Source organism: Motacilla alba, chromosome 4, assembly GCF_015832195.1.
Source record: "Motacilla alba alba isolate MOTALB_02 chromosome 4, Motacilla_alba_V1.0_pri, whole genome shotgun sequence".
Classification (NCBI taxonomy): Eukaryota; Metazoa; Chordata; class Aves; order Passeriformes; family Motacillidae; genus Motacilla; species Motacilla alba.
Window position 1 is genome coordinate 66,737,119 of NC_052019.1, and position 18,442 is coordinate 66,755,560.

General features: G+C 41.2%; 2 protein-coding genes across 12 annotated transcripts in view; both read right to left on the reverse strand.

Moving 5' to 3' along the window:
- Positions 1-4,523, reverse strand: part of ADAD1 (adenosine deaminase domain containing 1) — a 49,654-nt gene extending 45,131 nt beyond the window's left edge. For both annotated transcript variants that reach the window (XM_038134415.1, XM_038134413.1), the window contains exons 1-8: positions 4,397-4,523; positions 3,881-4,081; positions 2,852-3,025; positions 2,265-2,432; positions 1,663-1,725; positions 1,027-1,149; positions 780-903; positions 408-578 (exon numbers count right to left, since the gene is read on the reverse strand). In XM_038134415.1, coding sequence (XP_037990343.1) covers positions 408-578; positions 780-903; positions 1,027-1,149; positions 1,663-1,725; positions 2,265-2,432; positions 2,852-3,025; positions 3,881-4,070 — 1,013 coding nt within the window. In that variant the 5' untranslated portion in view covers positions 4,071-4,081; positions 4,397-4,523. The remainder of the gene's footprint in view (positions 1-407; positions 579-779; positions 904-1,026; positions 1,150-1,662; positions 1,726-2,264; positions 2,433-2,851; positions 3,026-3,880; positions 4,082-4,396) is intronic.
- A 481-nt stretch (positions 4,524-5,004) lies between these two features.
- Positions 5,005-18,442, reverse strand: part of KIAA1109 (KIAA1109 ortholog) — an 87,304-nt gene continuing 73,866 nt past the window's right edge. For 5 of the 10 annotated variants that reach the window (XM_038134405.1, XM_038134406.1, XM_038134410.1 and 2 more), the window contains 21 exons: positions 17,434-17,678; positions 16,622-16,837; positions 16,312-16,492; positions 15,227-15,419; positions 13,191-13,352; positions 12,949-13,088; positions 12,587-12,788; positions 12,210-12,413; positions 11,915-12,094; positions 11,343-11,480; positions 10,599-10,859; positions 10,046-10,196; positions 9,608-9,765; positions 9,295-9,487; positions 8,879-9,096; positions 8,442-8,693; positions 7,695-7,898; positions 7,265-7,459; positions 6,702-6,836; positions 6,072-6,237; positions 5,005-5,720 (listed from right to left, as the gene is read on the reverse strand). In XM_038134405.1, coding sequence (XP_037990333.1) covers positions 5,504-5,720; positions 6,072-6,237; positions 6,702-6,836; positions 7,265-7,459; positions 7,695-7,898; positions 8,442-8,693; positions 8,879-9,096; positions 9,295-9,487; positions 9,608-9,765; positions 10,046-10,196; positions 10,599-10,859; positions 11,343-11,480; positions 11,915-12,094; positions 12,210-12,413; positions 12,587-12,788; positions 12,949-13,088; positions 13,191-13,352; positions 15,227-15,419; positions 16,312-16,492; positions 16,622-16,837; positions 17,434-17,678 — 4,011 coding nt within the window. In that variant the 3' untranslated portion in view covers positions 5,005-5,503. The remainder of the gene's footprint in view (positions 5,721-6,071; positions 6,238-6,701; positions 6,837-7,264; positions 7,460-7,694; positions 7,899-8,441; positions 8,694-8,878; positions 9,097-9,294; positions 9,488-9,607; positions 9,766-10,045; positions 10,197-10,598; positions 10,860-11,342; positions 11,481-11,914; positions 12,095-12,209; positions 12,414-12,586; positions 12,789-12,948; positions 13,089-13,190; positions 13,353-15,226; positions 15,420-16,311; positions 16,493-16,621; positions 16,838-17,433; positions 17,679-18,442) is intronic. The other 5 variants (XM_038134412.1, XM_038134403.1, XM_038134411.1 and 2 more) reach the window with 3 other exon arrangements.

Sequence of the window (18,442 nt, forward strand, 5' to 3'; positions counted from 1 at the left end):
GATATAACACCTAAGGGAGACAAACCAGTGGCTGTTCTGAAGCAAAAGAGTTTTTTCCTTTAGTTGCAAAGAGATAAGACATCAAAGCAGAGCCTTTTGTTTCAATTCAAGGCTTTTTGTACTCCCATCTTGTAGTGCATATGACAGCATTAAGTCATAACATCCACTTGCTCAGTGGTTACATTAATGATTTAATAGTATTTTAATAGTATCTTGAGAAAGGGGTTAACAGGTTATTGTCTGTAATAAACAAAACCAAGAAACTTTTATAACCCATGTAGAAGTTTTCTGTATCATCATACTGAGCTGTGTTGTGTATTTATTGCAACTACCCTGTACATTAATGTTCCCAAAACAAGATAAAAATTCATCTTCCACTTTATCTAGGGAAATGCCACGGGACTTACACCTCTGATTTTAACTGAGCAGTTCCTTTTGGAAGCTGGTTCATGTAGAGAGAGAGAGTTATATTTTGCTTTAAGGTAAGCAGCTTCGAGCCTGGTGCTGTGCAAAATATGGATCTCTCTGCCTTGGCTGGATTTTTGTTGTAGAACAGCAAAAGATGCCTGTACAAATATCTAAAATAAAAATAAATGATATATTTTACATTAAATACTTCATATTTAATAAGTTACGTATTTTATTATGTATTTATACATAATCTAGACACGGGTTTACATTATTATTTATTATTTGTTTACATAACTATAGGATTCAAGTGCAGAAGTGAAACTGACACAAACTGGCGGCAAAGGAAGGATTTGCAGAGACATTCCCACCTGAGCAGGGAACGCCTGGCAGTGACAATGGCGTGGCTGTCGTGCAAGAGCCTCCCACAGGACTCGAAGCGCCGGCTGTAGTTGCATTCTCCTGTCCCCAGAGCTACCACCTCATGCTGCCCACCTAAAACCAGACACGGTGGTGGGTTCGCCTGGGCTGGCTACCCACCCAGCTGCTCCCAAGCTCTCAGTGCTCCGTGGGAGCAGGTTCCCCGCCCCCCAAAGCCCACAATCAAACCAGACTTGCCCTTTTCAATGATGAAGGCAGCCAGGGAACTGCCACAGCTCTGGTACTCGGGGTGTTGGGTAGTCAGGCGGTTAAACACGTCCTCAAGCATTTGTGAGAGTTTTTGATAGGTATGTTCTCCTCCTAAACGGAACAATAGAATCCATCAAGACACAAATTTGTGGGTAGCAGGAAAAACAGACGTGAGCAACCTGCCAAATTATAACCCTGAACGCATGGTATAAGCACAACCACACGTACTTTCGGGATTCTGAAGACCCTCAGGATTAAAAAGAGCTCAAGAACACCCAAACACTTGATGCTTTTATCATCCATTATAATAACAGCAGATACAGCCCAAGTTTGATCATCTGCTGTACACTACCTCAAGTAAGGACAGCGATTATTGTTTCTATTTCTATCACCTGGACTGGTGATAGAAATTCAAGCAATGTACTGAAGTCAAACAATTTACTGAAGGCGGGTTCCTTAGTAGAACCAACCTAGTAATACCAGTTCCTACAGCCTTCAAATTTGTTTAAAACAATACTAACAACATAGAGATCATTAAATGTACTAAAAGATGAAAACTTTCTAAAAAGAAACCATTTGCTGAGAAATTTTAATCAACAGAGGAAAAACAAGACTATTCCTTACCAGTCCTTGAAACACAAGCAGAGTTTCCTGGAGGTCGGGGCTCAGCAGGAACACAGGGAAAAGCTAAGAATTTAAGAACATTTTGAAGTGGGATGGACATGCCTAAATTCTAAACATGAATCTCACACTATGTGCAGCAAGTCAAACTTTTTAATTCTCTATGAACTTTCTCTTCTGATTCTGAAGTCCCTGTAAGCTTAGAGCGATTCAGACAGCAAAACTCAAAAGAAGATAAAATATTATGGCAACTGAACACTGCTGAAAGCAGTATCTCAGTGGGGAACCCTTTTAATCATAAAAATTCGAACCCACTTGAGAAATACTTCATGTTGCTGCACCTAGTGAGTAGCAAATCAAATGCAACAGGAACAAATTAATTCCTTCAGTATTCCGGGCATCAGTCGATCCAACTCTTAATACACAAATGACAAAATAAGGAAATAAGGAACAGTTTCAGAACCAAACTACAGATTTGCCCCAAGGATACAAAAAACCTGACGGAGGCCAATGCTGCAGCAGTTAATAAAACCACAGATGCTTTGCATAGGATGCTGTTAAGCCAAGCATTCCAAGTTCTAATTAGGCTGTGCTACAATATTTACCTGAATCTTCAAAAGACTGTGCCCCTGTGTTCTCCAAGTTAAGTAGCTCAGCAAGAGCCAGTTTAGCTGCATTTAATTTAGATTCCTTCTTGTTCTTTCCCAGCCCAGTCTTGTAGGAAACACCATTTATCACAGCACAAAAGGCAAAATACGGCCTTATGACATCGCCTTTAAGGGAAAAGAAAAAAGCTAATGCAATCAGTCAAATTATTTTAAGGCACTTGATCCATAGCTTTATGCCCTTACACTAATTCCTAGAACAAATACAAGACAAAAAGACAATTTTGGCCAAGTAAAACCCTCACCCCTAACCTCCCCAAAACCTTCTGGCAGCTTTCACTTCATGCACTCTTCACAGAAGTTCATAGTTCACAGCCATAATTACACACAATCTGCCTGACCGATTTCTGCAGCACCTCATAATGAGCAACAGCTGTGGAGGCAAGCAAGGACAGCCAAAACCCAACATACCTGGCGGTACTGCAATCAACAGTAACCAGTTTCAGCTGGGTCAGCACCATCACATCAACTCAAGATACTCCCAAGGACAAGCAAATACTGCTTTATTTGGCAGCAGAAGTGTTTACCTGCCACGCTCGTTTCTTTCAATTCAAGCTGCAGGTGGTGTGTTTTGGCAAAGAGATGCAAGGCAGATACTGAGTTTATTATTCCCTGTTTGTATCTTTCAATCAAATCCAGGTCATTCTGTGAAGGAAAGGCTGAAAAAGTGGCGGTGTCGGCTCCTTTAAAAAGAAGAAGTCCTTAAACAAAATTAAGGAGAGAACTGAACACACTCTCTGAAAATCTGCTTACCATAAATATTTTTCACATGCTTCATTAGTGCTTTGCACTGAACCCTACATTAGCAATAACAGCAATTCTCAAGTCCAAAACAGTGTGTGCATCTGCATCCTCTTTTACAAGCATCAAACCTTTTGCTGTAGTAAATCCTGTAATCTCTGAATATAGACAGAGAGATATACTACAAAAAAATACAAGATATATCCCCCCCTCCCCTCTCTTGTAAATCAACAATCAAATCAAAGCTGCTGATGGCAGATACCAGACAGTGGAACCTGTGTTTTTTCCACACAAAGCTGGGAAACAGCAGGAATCCTTGTTGTAAGACACTGTAGAAGTTTCAGCAACCACTGCATGGATGAAATGATCGGCTTCAGGGCTGTGATATACCCAAGCACAACCACTTCCCAGACAAGTAGTAAAAGAAATCCTCGCTTTTAAATGCCTTAACAGGTGCCTTTACCGCAACACAACTACTCAAAGTGATGCAACTCAAAACACATCCTGGGACATCTCAAACTGTGGTTAAAACCCTTCAAGATGTTATTTAAGGAAATTCATGCAGCAGAACATAATCTGTATTGTATCACTCTACAGTACTTTTTAACTTTGTAAGTAGGTAATGCTGCACACTACAAAGGCCACCCCACAACAAACGGCTAAAAAACTTCCAGCACAAAAAGACTTTAGAAGAGGAGGTACAAGTTTAAGGAGATGCTAAAGAAGTCGTGTAAGAAAATACAGTATTAAGAAAAAGTAAAGATACTTTCAATAGCATTAACAGCCAGTCCCAGCATATAAACTGCAAACTATACCTGGATTTGTCATCATCCCTGGTTCACTGTACATCATACAAGGTGGGGGAGGATTCAGCCTTGCAGTCACAGGCTCGGAGAGATCCTTTGAAATTGGCTGTCTGAGAACCTCGAGAGGCAAAACCTTCTCAGGTGCGGGGTCGAAGGCGAGCATCGCCGCACCCTCAAAGCAGCCATTGCTGCTCGCCATTTCCGACCGACCTAAGGAAACTTAACTCACTAACGCTGCCAGCAGTAAAAACACTATGCAAAAAAAAAACAAAAAACAACAAACCCAGCAGTTCTCCTGGTCAAGCTATTTCACAGGAACACCAGGAACAACTCGCCCAGGGCTGGGGTAGAACCCAGCCCCGGTGTCCTTCCCCACACGGCGGCCACTTCTCCCTTTTGTCAGACCACCTCGAAGGACACACCTCAAGCCAACTCTGCTGAGGGAGTGAGGCGAACTAAAGCAGCAAAGCTTATACCTCTCAAGTTTCCAGGACAAGCTAGCGCTGCAATTGAAGGGTTTGGTACCTGCACCTGCTGCCCTAGTCCTGCTGCGGAGGGTTCCTCAGCGCTTACACCCCGCGGGGAGGCGGAGCGCCCCTGAGGGCACACGAAGCTGGAGGAGCCGGGGAGGTGCCAGCTGCCCTGAGGCGATGGCCTCCGAGAGCCGAGCAGCCCCTTCCGCCTCAGCCCGCCGCGCCTCCAGAGCCGGGGGCGGCCCCTCACAGCCCTTCCCGCCCTTTCGTGAGGGGCGCGGCCGAGGCGCGAAGGCCGCGGCTGAGGGAGGATCTGAGGGAGCGGCCGCAGCAATGAGGCCGCCGCTAAGTTTTGCCCCTGCGCTGCCGACTCGGCATCAGCAGCGCTTCCCAACCCCCTGCTCGCCTTCCCGGGCCGCTCCCACCGGGCAAGGGCGGCACCCCAAGCGGCCACAGCCGTCAGGGACCGGGAGCAGCCGCTTCCCCGATCCCAGCGAAAGCGCCGCGAACCCCGCTTCTCGGTCGGGGCGGCGCTTCCCGCGCTCCTGGCGCCCGGCCTCTGCGCTTTACATCACTTCAATCCCAGTCTGCAAAGACACGCTTCCAACACTCCTCTCGTTGCTCAGCTTCCTTGATCAATGCAAAAAAAAAAAAAAAAGGTCCTGTACAGTAGTTAAATTTTATTACAAGTGTAATAAACTTCATGATTTTTAGCACTAAGGCAATCACAGTTTCATAAGTTATATATATATATATATATAATTTACACCAGTCTACATTGACAAATCAATTACTGGTCACATCAACGAGGGGTTTGTGTTATGGCAAGTAAAATTTTAAGAAAATTCACAGTTAATCTGCAAGTATTGTAAAGATGCAGGATCATATTGCACATCATAAAATGGACGCTGAGGAGCAGATTTACAGTGTTCCAGCTATTCCTTCACAGAATATACATTGGTCATCATCATCATCATCATGCAATAACTTCAAATACAGAATGGTATCAAGTACCACAGTAAACAGTTACTCACAATGTAAGTTTTAAATAGAGTAGCAAAAAGCTGTTAGGTTTCTCTTTAAACCATATTTAAGTTCTTAAAATATAATAAAACACTTTGATAAAATCAAATAGAGTTAGGGTTGTCACATTGTACTTTTAATATTCTTCTTTGTCTTTTCCTTTCTTCTCCTTTTCATCTTGTAGTGCAGTACCAAGTTTCTTTATAAGGACTGACAAAACTTTGTCCAAAGGATCCATGACACCACGCTGCAGCCACTTAGGGATAGTAGTCCTTGCATGGTGAAAGCCCAGCTTTTGCAGGATGTAGTCAACACCAACAGGATCAATTTTTCTCCCAGTCCAGGATATTAATCTAAAAAAGTGATAAATAGAAGACTCAGTCTCAAATATATAAATATAGCAAACAGGCATTTTTTTATACAAAAAAGTGCATTTTCCCCAGTGTTACTCATGACTAACTCAAACCTAACAAGCATTGTTTCGAACTTGATTTAGACAGATAAGCTCAAGATGATCAATGGAACATTTTCTCAAAGGAAGAAGATCTTTAAGGGAGGTGAAAGATCTGACTGAAATTAATGAATTTAAAGTTACTGTATCCTAATTCAGAAGGGCCTTCAACAATGCCTTTAATCTGCCTAAGTTCTAGCCCAGAAAGTAATGCACAGCCAAAGAGACTGCAGCTACGGAAGGTGTTTCTTACCTGAGCGTGGGTTCCAAATGCCAAGTATTGCACATAAACTCCCTCCAGTCAACTGTAGTGTAAGTAATGCTTTCCTCTGCCTCTTTATCAGTGGAGCTGTCCTCAAGGACACCAACAGAGTTCTTCTGCCCTGGACGAGCAGCCAGAATGCGAGGAGGAAAAATTGCTGCAAAGGTGAGAGAGGAAAAACACCAGTCAGCCATGAGCAGCTCACTTGGATTCTTTTTGTACACAGTTTAAATAAAACAAAAGCACAAGTATCAACAAGAAGAGAACCACCTCATGTTTCCAGTTTTTCTCCAAAAGGCCACATATTGCTTAAGAAGGAACACGCCAAATTTGAATGCTGCAGTTGCAACTGAACATTAGAAAGGTAGAAAAGTAAATCATTCTGAAATCAGAAAAATGCATGTCTTGAAAGGACTCCACTGATAAAAGGAGTGGAGATATCAAGAATAACAAGAATAAAGCATTCTAAAAGTTTTCATCTGCCTATACCATCTTTATGAAGAGAAGGTTAAACACCAGGTGTCAAAACAGGAACATGATTATGACTTAGGGTATTTACTGTCAAATAATCTGACAACTGCAGATTGTCAGACAAGTGCTACTTCATGAACAACAACTCACCTTTTTCTTTTTCTTTTAGATAAGCAGACACCAAGTCATGCAGAAACATGATCAGTTCAGCATCCATGGTCACACAGATGTGGTCTGTAAATTCAGTTACCACACTGCATTCCACCTTTGGTTTAACACTTGTATCTAAAGCCAGATAAAAATAGCATCAGTACACTTACAAGTACATACAATAAATCTAAAAGTACACAGAACTTAAATGCAAATCGTTTGAAAATAATATTTTTCATTGAACCAGCAACTCTTGAGAGGACGGACCAGAGTTAACATTTTAATAAAAATAAGGAAATCAAGCCTATGAAAACAGCCAGCGTAGCTGAAATGTTCATATTAATTTCTCCTAATTTTTTTCTACAGCAACCAGTCTCTGCACTAGATCTTCACTCTCTCAAAATAATTCCCTCTACATTTTAGTACAAAATGTTGTCTTTTCTTGCAGATCTGCAGCAATTCTCATATTAAATCCTCTTATCAGCACACTACCTTTGCCTTTAACTCCTAATTTGCAAGAAGTAGTTTTTCACCACGAAAAACCAAATTAAGTTTTACTGCACCTTGTAACGAAGGCTCTTGGGGCTCTTGGACATGAATAGATTTAAAATCCAGCTGCATTCTAGGCAATGCAAAAATGGTTTCAGTTTCATGGTTGTAACTGGAGCCACCCCTGAAGCCACTTAACAAGCTTGAACTTTTCACTGTTGTGCTGCTCTCTGGGTTGTTGGCATCAACATTCCGAAGCAGGTTCAACTCTACGGGAACAATGGGAGATGTTAAATCATGACAAGGCAAAAAAGTTCAGAAAAGTCACTTGTAAAACTGCTGCTGTATGATTATTGAGAAGATTTTATCTTTTATTCAACTCCCAAAAGTGTGGCTAGAAAAGGTCAATCAGTTTTGTTGTTTATACACTTGAGATGTAGCAGCTTTCCACCAGCTCCATCCGGAAGCAGATCAATCCCCAGACTGAATGAACCTGACTCTAACCTTCATTCCTCGTGGCTGTCACATAATTGAACCACTCCTTCACACTGGCAACTCCGTGGGGGGGATTTTCGTGGCGGCGCCGTGTGATCTTGGTGATGGTGGCCATGGGGCTTTCCAGGGCCCCACAGGGCTTGGTGACCATGGTGTTATGGCCCAAATGAAAGTCCAGGGTTTGAACAATGTACGTGGAGTGTTCACTGGTACCTGCATTGAAGTGTGGGCAGTGTGGGATAAGAGGAAAATAAAAGAAAAAGCAGCTTAGTCAGTTAGTGGAATTTTCTCTCATTCTCCTACATGTATTTCATATGAATAATTAGTGTGCCAGTGGAATAAAACCTGGTATAAGGCTTGAAAACAGATAAATTAAATCCTCAGTAGCTAGAGAAAATAAAACTTCACAATATTAAGACAAATACAAGCAATAAGATGATCAAAATTCATCATAAGGCTAGGAAGGACTATGCAAATACACACACACAATTAAAAAGCCAGGCAATCCACTCGGTAGGCTCATCGTCAGGGACATATCCGGTACATTTGAAAATGTACTTTATTCCACAGATAAAGCAAATTGTGGTAAAGATGTGGGGAGGAACAGATTATCTTTAGATAAGTGGTATATTTTGGGGAAATACTCTCTATTCAGACAAAGAAAATAAATTTTTCTTTGATTTATTCTTACATAATAATACATTATTAAAAACTCATTTAAAAAAATTAGAGGAATGAGTAAATATTTTGAATTACCGTCTTCCAAAACTTTCTGGGCTTCTGTCCAAAATGCAATATTGGGTTCTTCCAGGTGAAATAAGGCCCACGATTTTGAGCGGAAATTAGGTCCATGAAAACAAGCCAGGGTCATATGGTTCCCGTGCAGGCTCATGGATCCTCCAAACTGCATCCCATCTTCTGGCAGTGGCATCTGGAACAGGGATATGTGGCACCCAGATACCACCTTCAGAACTCCTGGCCAGTGGCGATGATGGGCTGCATCCAGCACTGCAGAGCAAACGTGAACAACAAACCTCAGGCGAGATACGGAAAAAACAGCTGGCATATTTGTATTTTTAGCAAAAATTGGAATTATGAGTGATATTTCCTGTTTCACTGACACTGTCTCCTAGGTAATTTTAGCAATTAACACATATTAATTGGGAATCCTATTATTTTTTGGTAGCACTCACATTGCTCATGTGAGGTTCTCTCCAAGTTGTTTGCCACTGTCTTGGGAGGGAGATAAGGAACAGGTCCCCACGTGGACAGAGCTCGCTTGCTTGTGTCAAACTGCTGCGTGAAGAACTCCTGGAGTTTCATTCCTATTTTTATCAGGTCTGGCGTAGTCGACCTTGAAATCATCACTTGGAAGATATCCCATTTCAAGTCCCCATGGACAAATATCTCACTGGATATTAAAAAGAGCAAGAAAATGGGCAGTTAATATATTCCCTACTGACATTTAAAAAAGAAAAAATCCAACCAAAACCAAACAGTGAACCCTTGGCATTCCAGCAGACACTTACATTTCTGGTTAGCAGTATTGGACAGAAGACATTTGACATTATCAAACATCATACATTTTAACCACAGGAAATATTATTACCTTTTATCAGTCATGCTGGAATCCAGATTATTATACAGATTAATTTTCCATTCATCCTGCAGTTTAAGATCAGCATTACTGAAGATTCCCATTAGGATACTGGATCCCATGTAGTCAACACGTGCTTCAGTAGAACCCATAGTAATTTCAATTTTATGATTGGGCTGTTGGTTTGGGTGTTCAGAAATATGAGCTGAAATAGAACCAAAGCAATAGAGAAATACAGAATTAAAGAGATGAAAATCAGTTTTTCCAGTGATATCACCTTTATTGACTGGAGCATATGCTAACAGCAGGAGGCTTTCCAACTTACCCACCATCTCCAGGGTGTTAACATCTATGGTACCTCCAACAACTCCCCCTCTGGAGTCCAGCTGGGATCTTCCCAAGCCCACAGACATGCTGATTTCTCGATCTCTGCTACTGCCCACAGACAGACGGCCCTGACTTTTCAAACCACTGGTGGTCCACCTAGAACAGAGGTCAAAATAGACAACTTTCCAGCTTGCCAAAAGAGAAACTGAGTATCATCTACTGGAAAGCAGTAAATAAGGTGGTTTAGGCATGTGTGATTTCAGGATTAAGCAACTACAGTATTCTGATGAGGGGATTCTCAGTTCAAAACTGACAAGGGTAGGATTTTAAAGCTAAAAGGCAACAGACTGTTAACAATCTGTGGGGAAAAGATTGATTTTTTGCCCCCAAAACACCACCAAGTGTTAAAACACGCTTGGTCATAGTTTATACTTACGTAGTATTGCCCATGACATTGCTCATATTCATCTGAACATTTAATTGTTTCAGGTTCATAGCAAACACAACCAGTGTTTCCCACGGTGTTCCTTGCTGGCTGCCAGCTTTATTTGACTTATTAAATGGAGTTGATGTTTTTGAGAGAGCATCTAAACAGAAAAAAAAAAAAAAGACAAAAATGTAAATTATCCCACATGCTAGAAAAAACTGGCAGAATACATCCATTTTGAATATTACAAAAGGACTGACAAGCACAATATTTATAAAGAGCACAAAACCACGAGAAAAGATAAGAGAGAACTAGAGGATTTGCAATATACATTGCTTTAGCTGTCACAGAAACTGACTCAAATATAGGGAAATTTTATGGAAAATATGCTAACAACTTTCATTCATCAAATTTTAGGCATTTTCCCTTCTCTAAGCCATTGACTCTCCAGTGCCAGGCACTGTGGAAAAGAATATTTTCAAAGTGGTAATGACATGCTTCTTTCATACAGCTGATGCAAACACTTAAAAAAAAATGTATATACTAGTCATTATCTACTCACCTCTCTGAGGCACTGAGGAGTCAGACACGCTCCTGGATCTTGTGACAGCTGGAGACTTGAGGCTGTGAGATGCTGTCCCAGGTGACATACTGCTGCTGGCACTGTGCTCACTGAAAACATTGGGGGACTGTGCCATGTGAGTGAAGGAAGCAGACTGGCAGGGCTGCTCCCATGTCCTACAGTATGCTTTCCTTGAGGATTCAGGAGAAAGGTGCTGGCTCACTCCTTCAATTGAATCTGGTGTGCCAGGGCCTGATGCTACTGGAGAAAAAGCAGCACAGGAAATACAGAATAACTATTTCATTCGTGTCTCATGTCCTCACATATACTAAGAAGTAATAAGAAACAAATGTATTTCATTTAACTTAAAAGTTTTCTACTGGCTTTGTTTATTTATCATAGAACTAGAGAATGGTTTGGGGAGGGACCTTAAACATCATCTGGCTCCAACCCTGCCACAGGCAGGGATGCCATTTATTAGACTGGGCTGCTCAGGGCCCCATCCAACCTGGCCTTGGAATATGCTCTTTAAATTATTCAGTGACCTATGTTAGGAATTTTTCACTTCTTCTGTCTAGGATTTCTTATCAAACGTCTCCTAGTGACTGCATATGGAGTAAATCATAATACATTTACATCATCTACTCAACGATTTAATATGACACGGGTAATAAATGCTTATAAAATTCCTACTGTAACTCTTTGTGTAACAAGTTTTTTTTATGATAAGCAGCAGTCTCCTACCTGGCAGATTTATTGTCTGATCACCCAGGAAGAGCCTTCTAGCAATGCTTCTCCTGTACCAAGCCCTGGGAAAGGCCAGGATCTCACTGAGGCGGCGCATGTCATATTTGAAAGAAGCAGATCCTATGTCACAGACAGCTGAAAAAAAGCACATGCACACAGTTGTAAATTCCCAGCAATAAGAGGTTTTGGTAACCAAGTCATATTCTCCTTCACCTAGTAGTATTGTCTCTGCTGCCATGAAAAAACAGTTTTCCTGAGGTGTTGCCATTTCTTCAAGTCCAAACGTTAGATACAAATGCATTTCATACAGACAGAGAAGAACCCAAGAATACAGATTATGTTGAGTCCTGCTTGTGTTGGATATGCCTCAGACTCCTCATGGGAGGATTTTAATGGCAGATTAATCACAACCATCCTGCTGTTTTCCCAGTAAGTGAGGATCCCACGTGCAGGGGCAGAAAATAAGTACATAGATCTTACAAAACAAAAAAAAAGCTGCCAAGAGTAAAGTCCATCACTGGAACAGCAGTTCTGTAATTAGCTGGGATTAAAATGAAAGAAGCATTTACCAGATATGTTGATCAACGTGGTGTCTATCTTACTGGTAGCTTTGCTCGCAGACTGACTCTCAAAAAAGGAGGAGCCTCCCGAACGCCTGATCCGTGACAGGCTGACTTTCACAAACTCCAGGTTGATGCTCAGGGAGTCCTTCCGGCCAGTGACCGAAGTTGGCTCCTCATCCACGTTCCCTAGAAGCAGGAAGGAAACATTTTCATCTTCTGTGATCCCTTCAAATCTGCAGTTCAGAAACCCGTGCCACACTTGAATCATGTTCATAAAAGCAAACAAAACCTTGTTCCGTACCCAAGGCTCCCGATCCAGGGGTTAGCACAGTAACAGCTGATTTTTGTTTTCCAGCTCCGTAGGGGTGGAACACATAAAGGGAGAAGTCGGACATGCAGGCAGTAAAGCTCAGGCCTGAAGAGCTGCTGCTGGAAGTCGTCAGATCTGACTGACTGCTGCTGTGCCTTGTCCTGCCCAGAGGGCTGCCGAGGCCAGGCGATGAACCTGCAGTCATTTTTGGGGGGCAAAAATCAGATTTTTAAAGCATCTTCAAACATGAAATGATACTTAATGTTAACAGCAGTATTAAACAGACCAAATACACTTCAAATTATGCCCTCTATCAGCAATATAGCTTAAATATTCTGAATCAGAATCCATATTCACACATGTATTACCTGGTGCTCCAGATTTACTAGCTGAATTCTTTGAGCCACTCTGTGGAGTACTGCCACCAATGGACACACTTTCTGATGGGTACGTTGTGCCTAAAGTTTCCAGTTCTCCTCGGTTGGAAGAGAAAACAAGATCCAGGGAAGGCAACTTCAGCATACATTCAACTCTGGATACCGGCAAGCAGCTGAACTTGATTTGAGAGGGCTGGCAGGCAGAAAGAAAATAAAGCATTCAGACACTTTTTATTCTTTAAGAATTTTTTCGAGAGTTTTTATTCTTTAAAAATCAAACTTAGAAGAGTGGATTATTTAAAAGACTGTGACTAAAGCAAGTTGCCACCTTGGATGTTGAGTTAAAATCTCACCTGGACTCGTACATAAACGACCACATCTACAGGGAAAGAGGAATATGCTGATGTTGAGGATGACACCAAGGATGTCGTGGACTCTTCTAAGGGATCTTGTATATCAAACTGTCCCATGTCTTCATCCTGGGAACTAACAGCTTTTAACAAGTACAAGAACTCATTAGAAAGTGGAATTTGAAAGGAAAAGCAGCTCAACACTAAAAAAGCACAGAGTGCCAGAATACAGCTATGCAACTGACCTGTGTAATTCCTTTCTATGGGTGTAATGGGAATGGTTTCAAGGGCTTTCTCCAAGAAGTCCAGGAGGCAGGGGCTGATCACCATCTCTTCTGGCAGTGACTGGAGCGCAACCCATGCGTAGAGTTTTGCAGTTTTCACCCCACCACTTCCTTTCCCTTTGGCTGCAATATTGAGGAGATACATTTGCCTAAGATAATACCACTGAGCAGTAACTGATAAACATTAGAAGACACTTGATAACTCTTCAAGCTGTGCCCTCTAATTTTCTCTATCATCTGAAGAAATCTAGATCAGCTCTGCTAGAAGAAACGAAGTCATTAAGTTTTCACGTTGCAAAAACAACCATTAGTATGTTAGGCTCAGCTGTAGTAATTCCACTGCTCATGTTCACAACCAAGCACTCTGTTGTCATTGTCAACGCCTTAATTTTTAGAAAATAGCACTGAAAGCAAACACAGACAGTTCTTCTCCAAATACCCAGCGCAAAGTAACTACAGCTGACTGGAAATGAAAGTGGTATTAGGAATAGTAAATGCACAAGTCTGGAAAGAATGTCAGTTTAAACAGAGAAAATACATCAAAAAGTTAAAACTGCAAATGGCAACTCCTACTATATTTATGCAAAGCATGACTAACTATTCTAAACCATAATTTTTGAAAGCTTGAAACTGTCCAGAGTATAAATCAATAAAAAGGTTACTGTCTTGTAAATTTGTGGAAGAGGAATCTTGAATCCATGCTTATCAAAATATTAATATGCAGAGAAGATATTAGTATCAGCTCACTTACTGTCTCTATGCAATATAGCTATTAGAATGAATATACATCAATGGAGCAGATTAAAAATTCTCCATGACAAATATAAAACTTAACTACTAAAACAGATATTAAAAATCCCTTCATTTGATAAAAAAAGAGAAAACACTGACTTCTCATTCTGTGCAAATTATTCTGTCTCAGGTCTCTGATTACATCATCCTATTTTACTTCTACTGGAAACCAAAGACAAAACAAGTTGATCTCCATTCCACAGGAAGAGTACTATTATAAAAAGTAGTACAAACAACAATAGATGTGTTTCAAAACCATTCAGGACTAATACATACTTATAGAAACAAAATTAATAAAGAAATAAAGTAATTACAAACCAATCTCTAGTCTGGCTGGGCATATATTATCATACAAGTGCAATTTCCACACCAAATGCAGAGCTCACAGACATTTAAGCAGCAAGACTCAGTACCTGGACATCATGTGGTAAGAATTCAAAGGCAAAGATTAGAAAGAATATAGAGCACAAAAGTGAAGAGAAGTAGCATAAACCACTACACAGCATCTGGTAATCATAAAGAGGATGGCCACCTAAAGGAGTAAGAGCTAATGGTTCAACAGCATGGAGAACTGAGGAAAGCATCCCCATTTCACTGTTCTCTCCCAGCATCTCTGGTGATTTTATAAGGCAAAGCCCACAAGCACAACTTCCAGTTATTCACTTTGCTTGGTGATCAAGTTCTGACAAAATTTCAGCTTTGTGTTTAAAGCAGTATTTCAATGCCAAAGGAAAGAAAAGTGAATGTCTCAGAAACTGGAGGTGCAATCTACCTGCCTCTGGATCCAACATGAGGTAACAACAGCCTCCTGCTTGAAAATAGGTATCACTGGAGACACAACAAAGCTTGTATTAGAATTCATCTTACTCCAAATCATGGCTATTTAAAGGCCTTCAATGGGTAAGATATTTACACTGCTTTCCAACATTCTTTTGTTAAATGAAAACCGGGAGAAGGCAGTGACAGCCCAACACTGGGATACGGTCACTATGACAAAAAATATTACTGACATTGGTTTGGCAAACAATGTCTGAAAATGCAGCTTTATGAACTGCATTGTTGCTTCTGGGGTCAGGTTTCTGCAGCCGAAGTCAAGCCTGGAGAAACACAGTGCTCCAGGTACGGTGCAGGCAGATCTAAAGGCAGTAGATTACACCAAGGGAAAATATATCCATGAAAGGTTCAGAAAGTTTGTCTATAAGTACCTGATGGGATGGGTGGGGGTTGGGGAGGAAGTAAGGTGTTATTCTTGCTGTGGATAGTGCTAGAGAGAGGAGGAGATGTGGCAGTATCTTTCATACCATACAGCTTGGACTCTTTGGAAAGGGTACGTGGCAAAGAGGATCCTCGAGAAGTGTTTGGCGATTCAGTCTTTAGAGTCTTGGAGTTGTAGTGCAGCTGGAAAGCAAAGCAAGATCAAGTTACTTTACATGAAGGACTCAATTTCTGTACAGCCATTTGGTGCCACTCCTTCCCTCCAAAATTTATTTCTTTTCATCTTTTACAGAAATATCACTGTAAGATACATTACATTCCAATTCACATCCTAAACACAAAAAGAACTGAAAACTTAGTACAAAAAATAGATAAATTAAAAAAAGCTATTAAAAGATTCAACAAAACAGAGAAACAGAGGAAATTCATTATTTAGGAACACTACAGCTTGTTTCTCTCTCTGTTACATCACATGCATCCTGTGCCACCTCTGCACACAGCCTCCTTTCTGTCTTGATGTGTGATGGAACTGTTCCACTACTAAACACAGGCATACAGAAACTGGCATAAAAAAATCAAAATACCTCTGAACCCAGGAGTTCACACCTCCTCCATGTGCACAGTAGACTACTACTGAGAACACAGAACATAACAAAAGTTGTAGAGAATGTTTAGTCATTCCTGAATTTGACTAAAAACAACAGGCAGGACGTGAGGTAAAACTGCTATCCCATAACTGTTATCCCTGAAGACAGCCTGGAATACTGGATGTGAACACACACAGTCCTTCCACACTGAAAGACTAGAAAAGCCAAGCTGTATCAAGTGAGGAGCATTTGATTTATGGCATTGCCTCAACTGAATTTCATCAAGTTTTTGTTCAGCAGTGACAGATTTTTCCCTGTTCTTACTCCATTAGGATTTCAAATCACAAAATACAAGGACATTTTTGTTGAGACCCGTTCATGCTAGGATATAGAAACAATGATTAAAAAACCAAGGGAGTGTATAGTTTGACTGTGTTGGAAAGAAAACATTGTCACTGCCTCCCTGCTGAGTTATCCCTTCATTTTACCTTTACATCCACCCCAGGAATATAAAACACTGTTGTTTCCACATCACTGGATTTTGTCTGTAGAGATGATGGCACTTTCTTGCCAGCAAGTAAGTGTGTAGTAGATGCATAATTAGTTTGAAATTTCTTCTTTTTTGAAGGAGACTCTTGATCCAAACTCCTGGAACTCCGATCATAGCTCCTGAAATAAATATATTCATGTTAATAAAGTAATTTCCTGTGCCACACTGGGCAAGAACAATTGCAACTTAGAGTGCTGTTATTAAGCAGTGATAATTGCTGGTTATAAACTAATGCACACATTTCTTACCTTCGCAAACTGATGTCGTCATGCTCTTGCTGGAGCATTGTGGGATGCAGCACACACTTCCCACAATCAATTTCAACCCTGATATCAAGCTCAAAGTCAATGTTTCTCTCCGTGGTGGTGCCAGTGACACTCCTGTTGGTGGGTGTTGTTGGCCAGCGCTCGGTGAACAGCTGGTGCACAGCAGCAAAGCCCGTGGCTTTCTTGCGAGAGGTGCTCCTGCACAGGCACAGGTGGGGGACAGGTATCAGCAGGACATTCACCTCAGCAGAGGCTACAAGGCATTCCCAAACTATGTCCACACTGTAGGATCTTAGGAAAACATTTTGGGAAAAGGCCTTATCTGATATGCAGCAATACAGTGACCCATCTTGCCTTAACAGGTCACATTTCTTAATATAGGGTAGGACAAAAAACTAAGCTTTCCTTAAATTCTCAATCAAAAAAGGAACAAAAATATATATATACACACAATAGATTTCATATTTTTAAGTATCCACACTTATACATCCAGTTTGTGGACCTACACCCGGTTCTGTACCTCAAAAACCTCACTTGCCAAGTTTTTTTATTCTATTCCAGAACCTGAAATTTTTAACAGTTATGTCCTTTCCCAGTCAGGATCCCTCCTTCCACACAGTCACCTCTAGTGAACACAACCTCACCTGACTTCCACACACACATTTGAGCGTATTCAGTACTTCATCAGCAACAGAATTTGTAGCTTTAAATTCAACATGACAAGTTTGAGAGTACTGAAAGCATATTCAGGTATCTTCTTCATTTCAGTGCTGTTCCTCAGGACCGTTACTTACGGTGGTTTCCTATAAAAATAGGTCCTCTCCCTTTCATGGTCATCGTCCTTCTCCGAGTCCTCACTGCTGGAGGATAAGCTGTCATCCCGGCGTCCTTCTTCAGGCTGGAAGGGAATGCCGGGTGAGAAGACAACTGGAGTTTTGGGTGAACCAAATACCGAGCATGAGCCTTCACTAGTAGATGAGTAATGGGAGGGACCATCAATAGTTACGGACAAAAGGTCCATTTCTGTCTCCTCTGGAAACTGATTGTGAAAAGACAAAAAGATAGTAAATTTCCACAGATTTGATTTCCACAGAGAATGCAGTAGATAGATCTGGAAATAAAGAAGCAGGCCTGCTATGAGAAACTCTCACTTCTGAGTTCCTCATAACATGGAGAGAGCAGGTAAAGGAATTGCAAGAGGGATTAAGAAAAAGAAGGGTATGAATGCTTGGTGGGGAGACCTTTGCCACTGCCTAGTGATTGAGCTCAGCCTGGTAGACAAAGATTCATCATGCTCTTACCAATTTGGAAGGAAACATTTCATTTAAATTTAAGAACGATTTTGAAAGAACAGGAGAGAAGGCAGCCCAAGTGCCCATGACTTGCAGGAAGTGTTAGTGAGGGCATGCAGAGCACTAGACAGAATGTACTGCACTGCCCCGGGCCTCCCGGCCCAGGCACAGAACCGAATGGCCTAAAGGAGCCTCCTGCTTCTCACAGAAATCATGCCACAAGCCATTTTCCAACATTAAATTGTTAAAATGCCTTTGAAAAGCATCTACAAGTGTTAAACACCAGCACTTCCTATGCAGTGTCACTGTGATGTGACTGTGTCACTGTGTAAGTGTACACAGTGTTGTCTGCAAATTCAATTTAGAGCTGTGCTGAACAACTTAAATGATGTCAGCAAAACACCTTTTGTAAAAAATATTCAACATTTGGTATCTCTAAGTGATTAATAGTGTTCTGCTATGCCAACAAAACCTAAGCTAACAGGCTTTTACATTCCAACAACAATAGGCA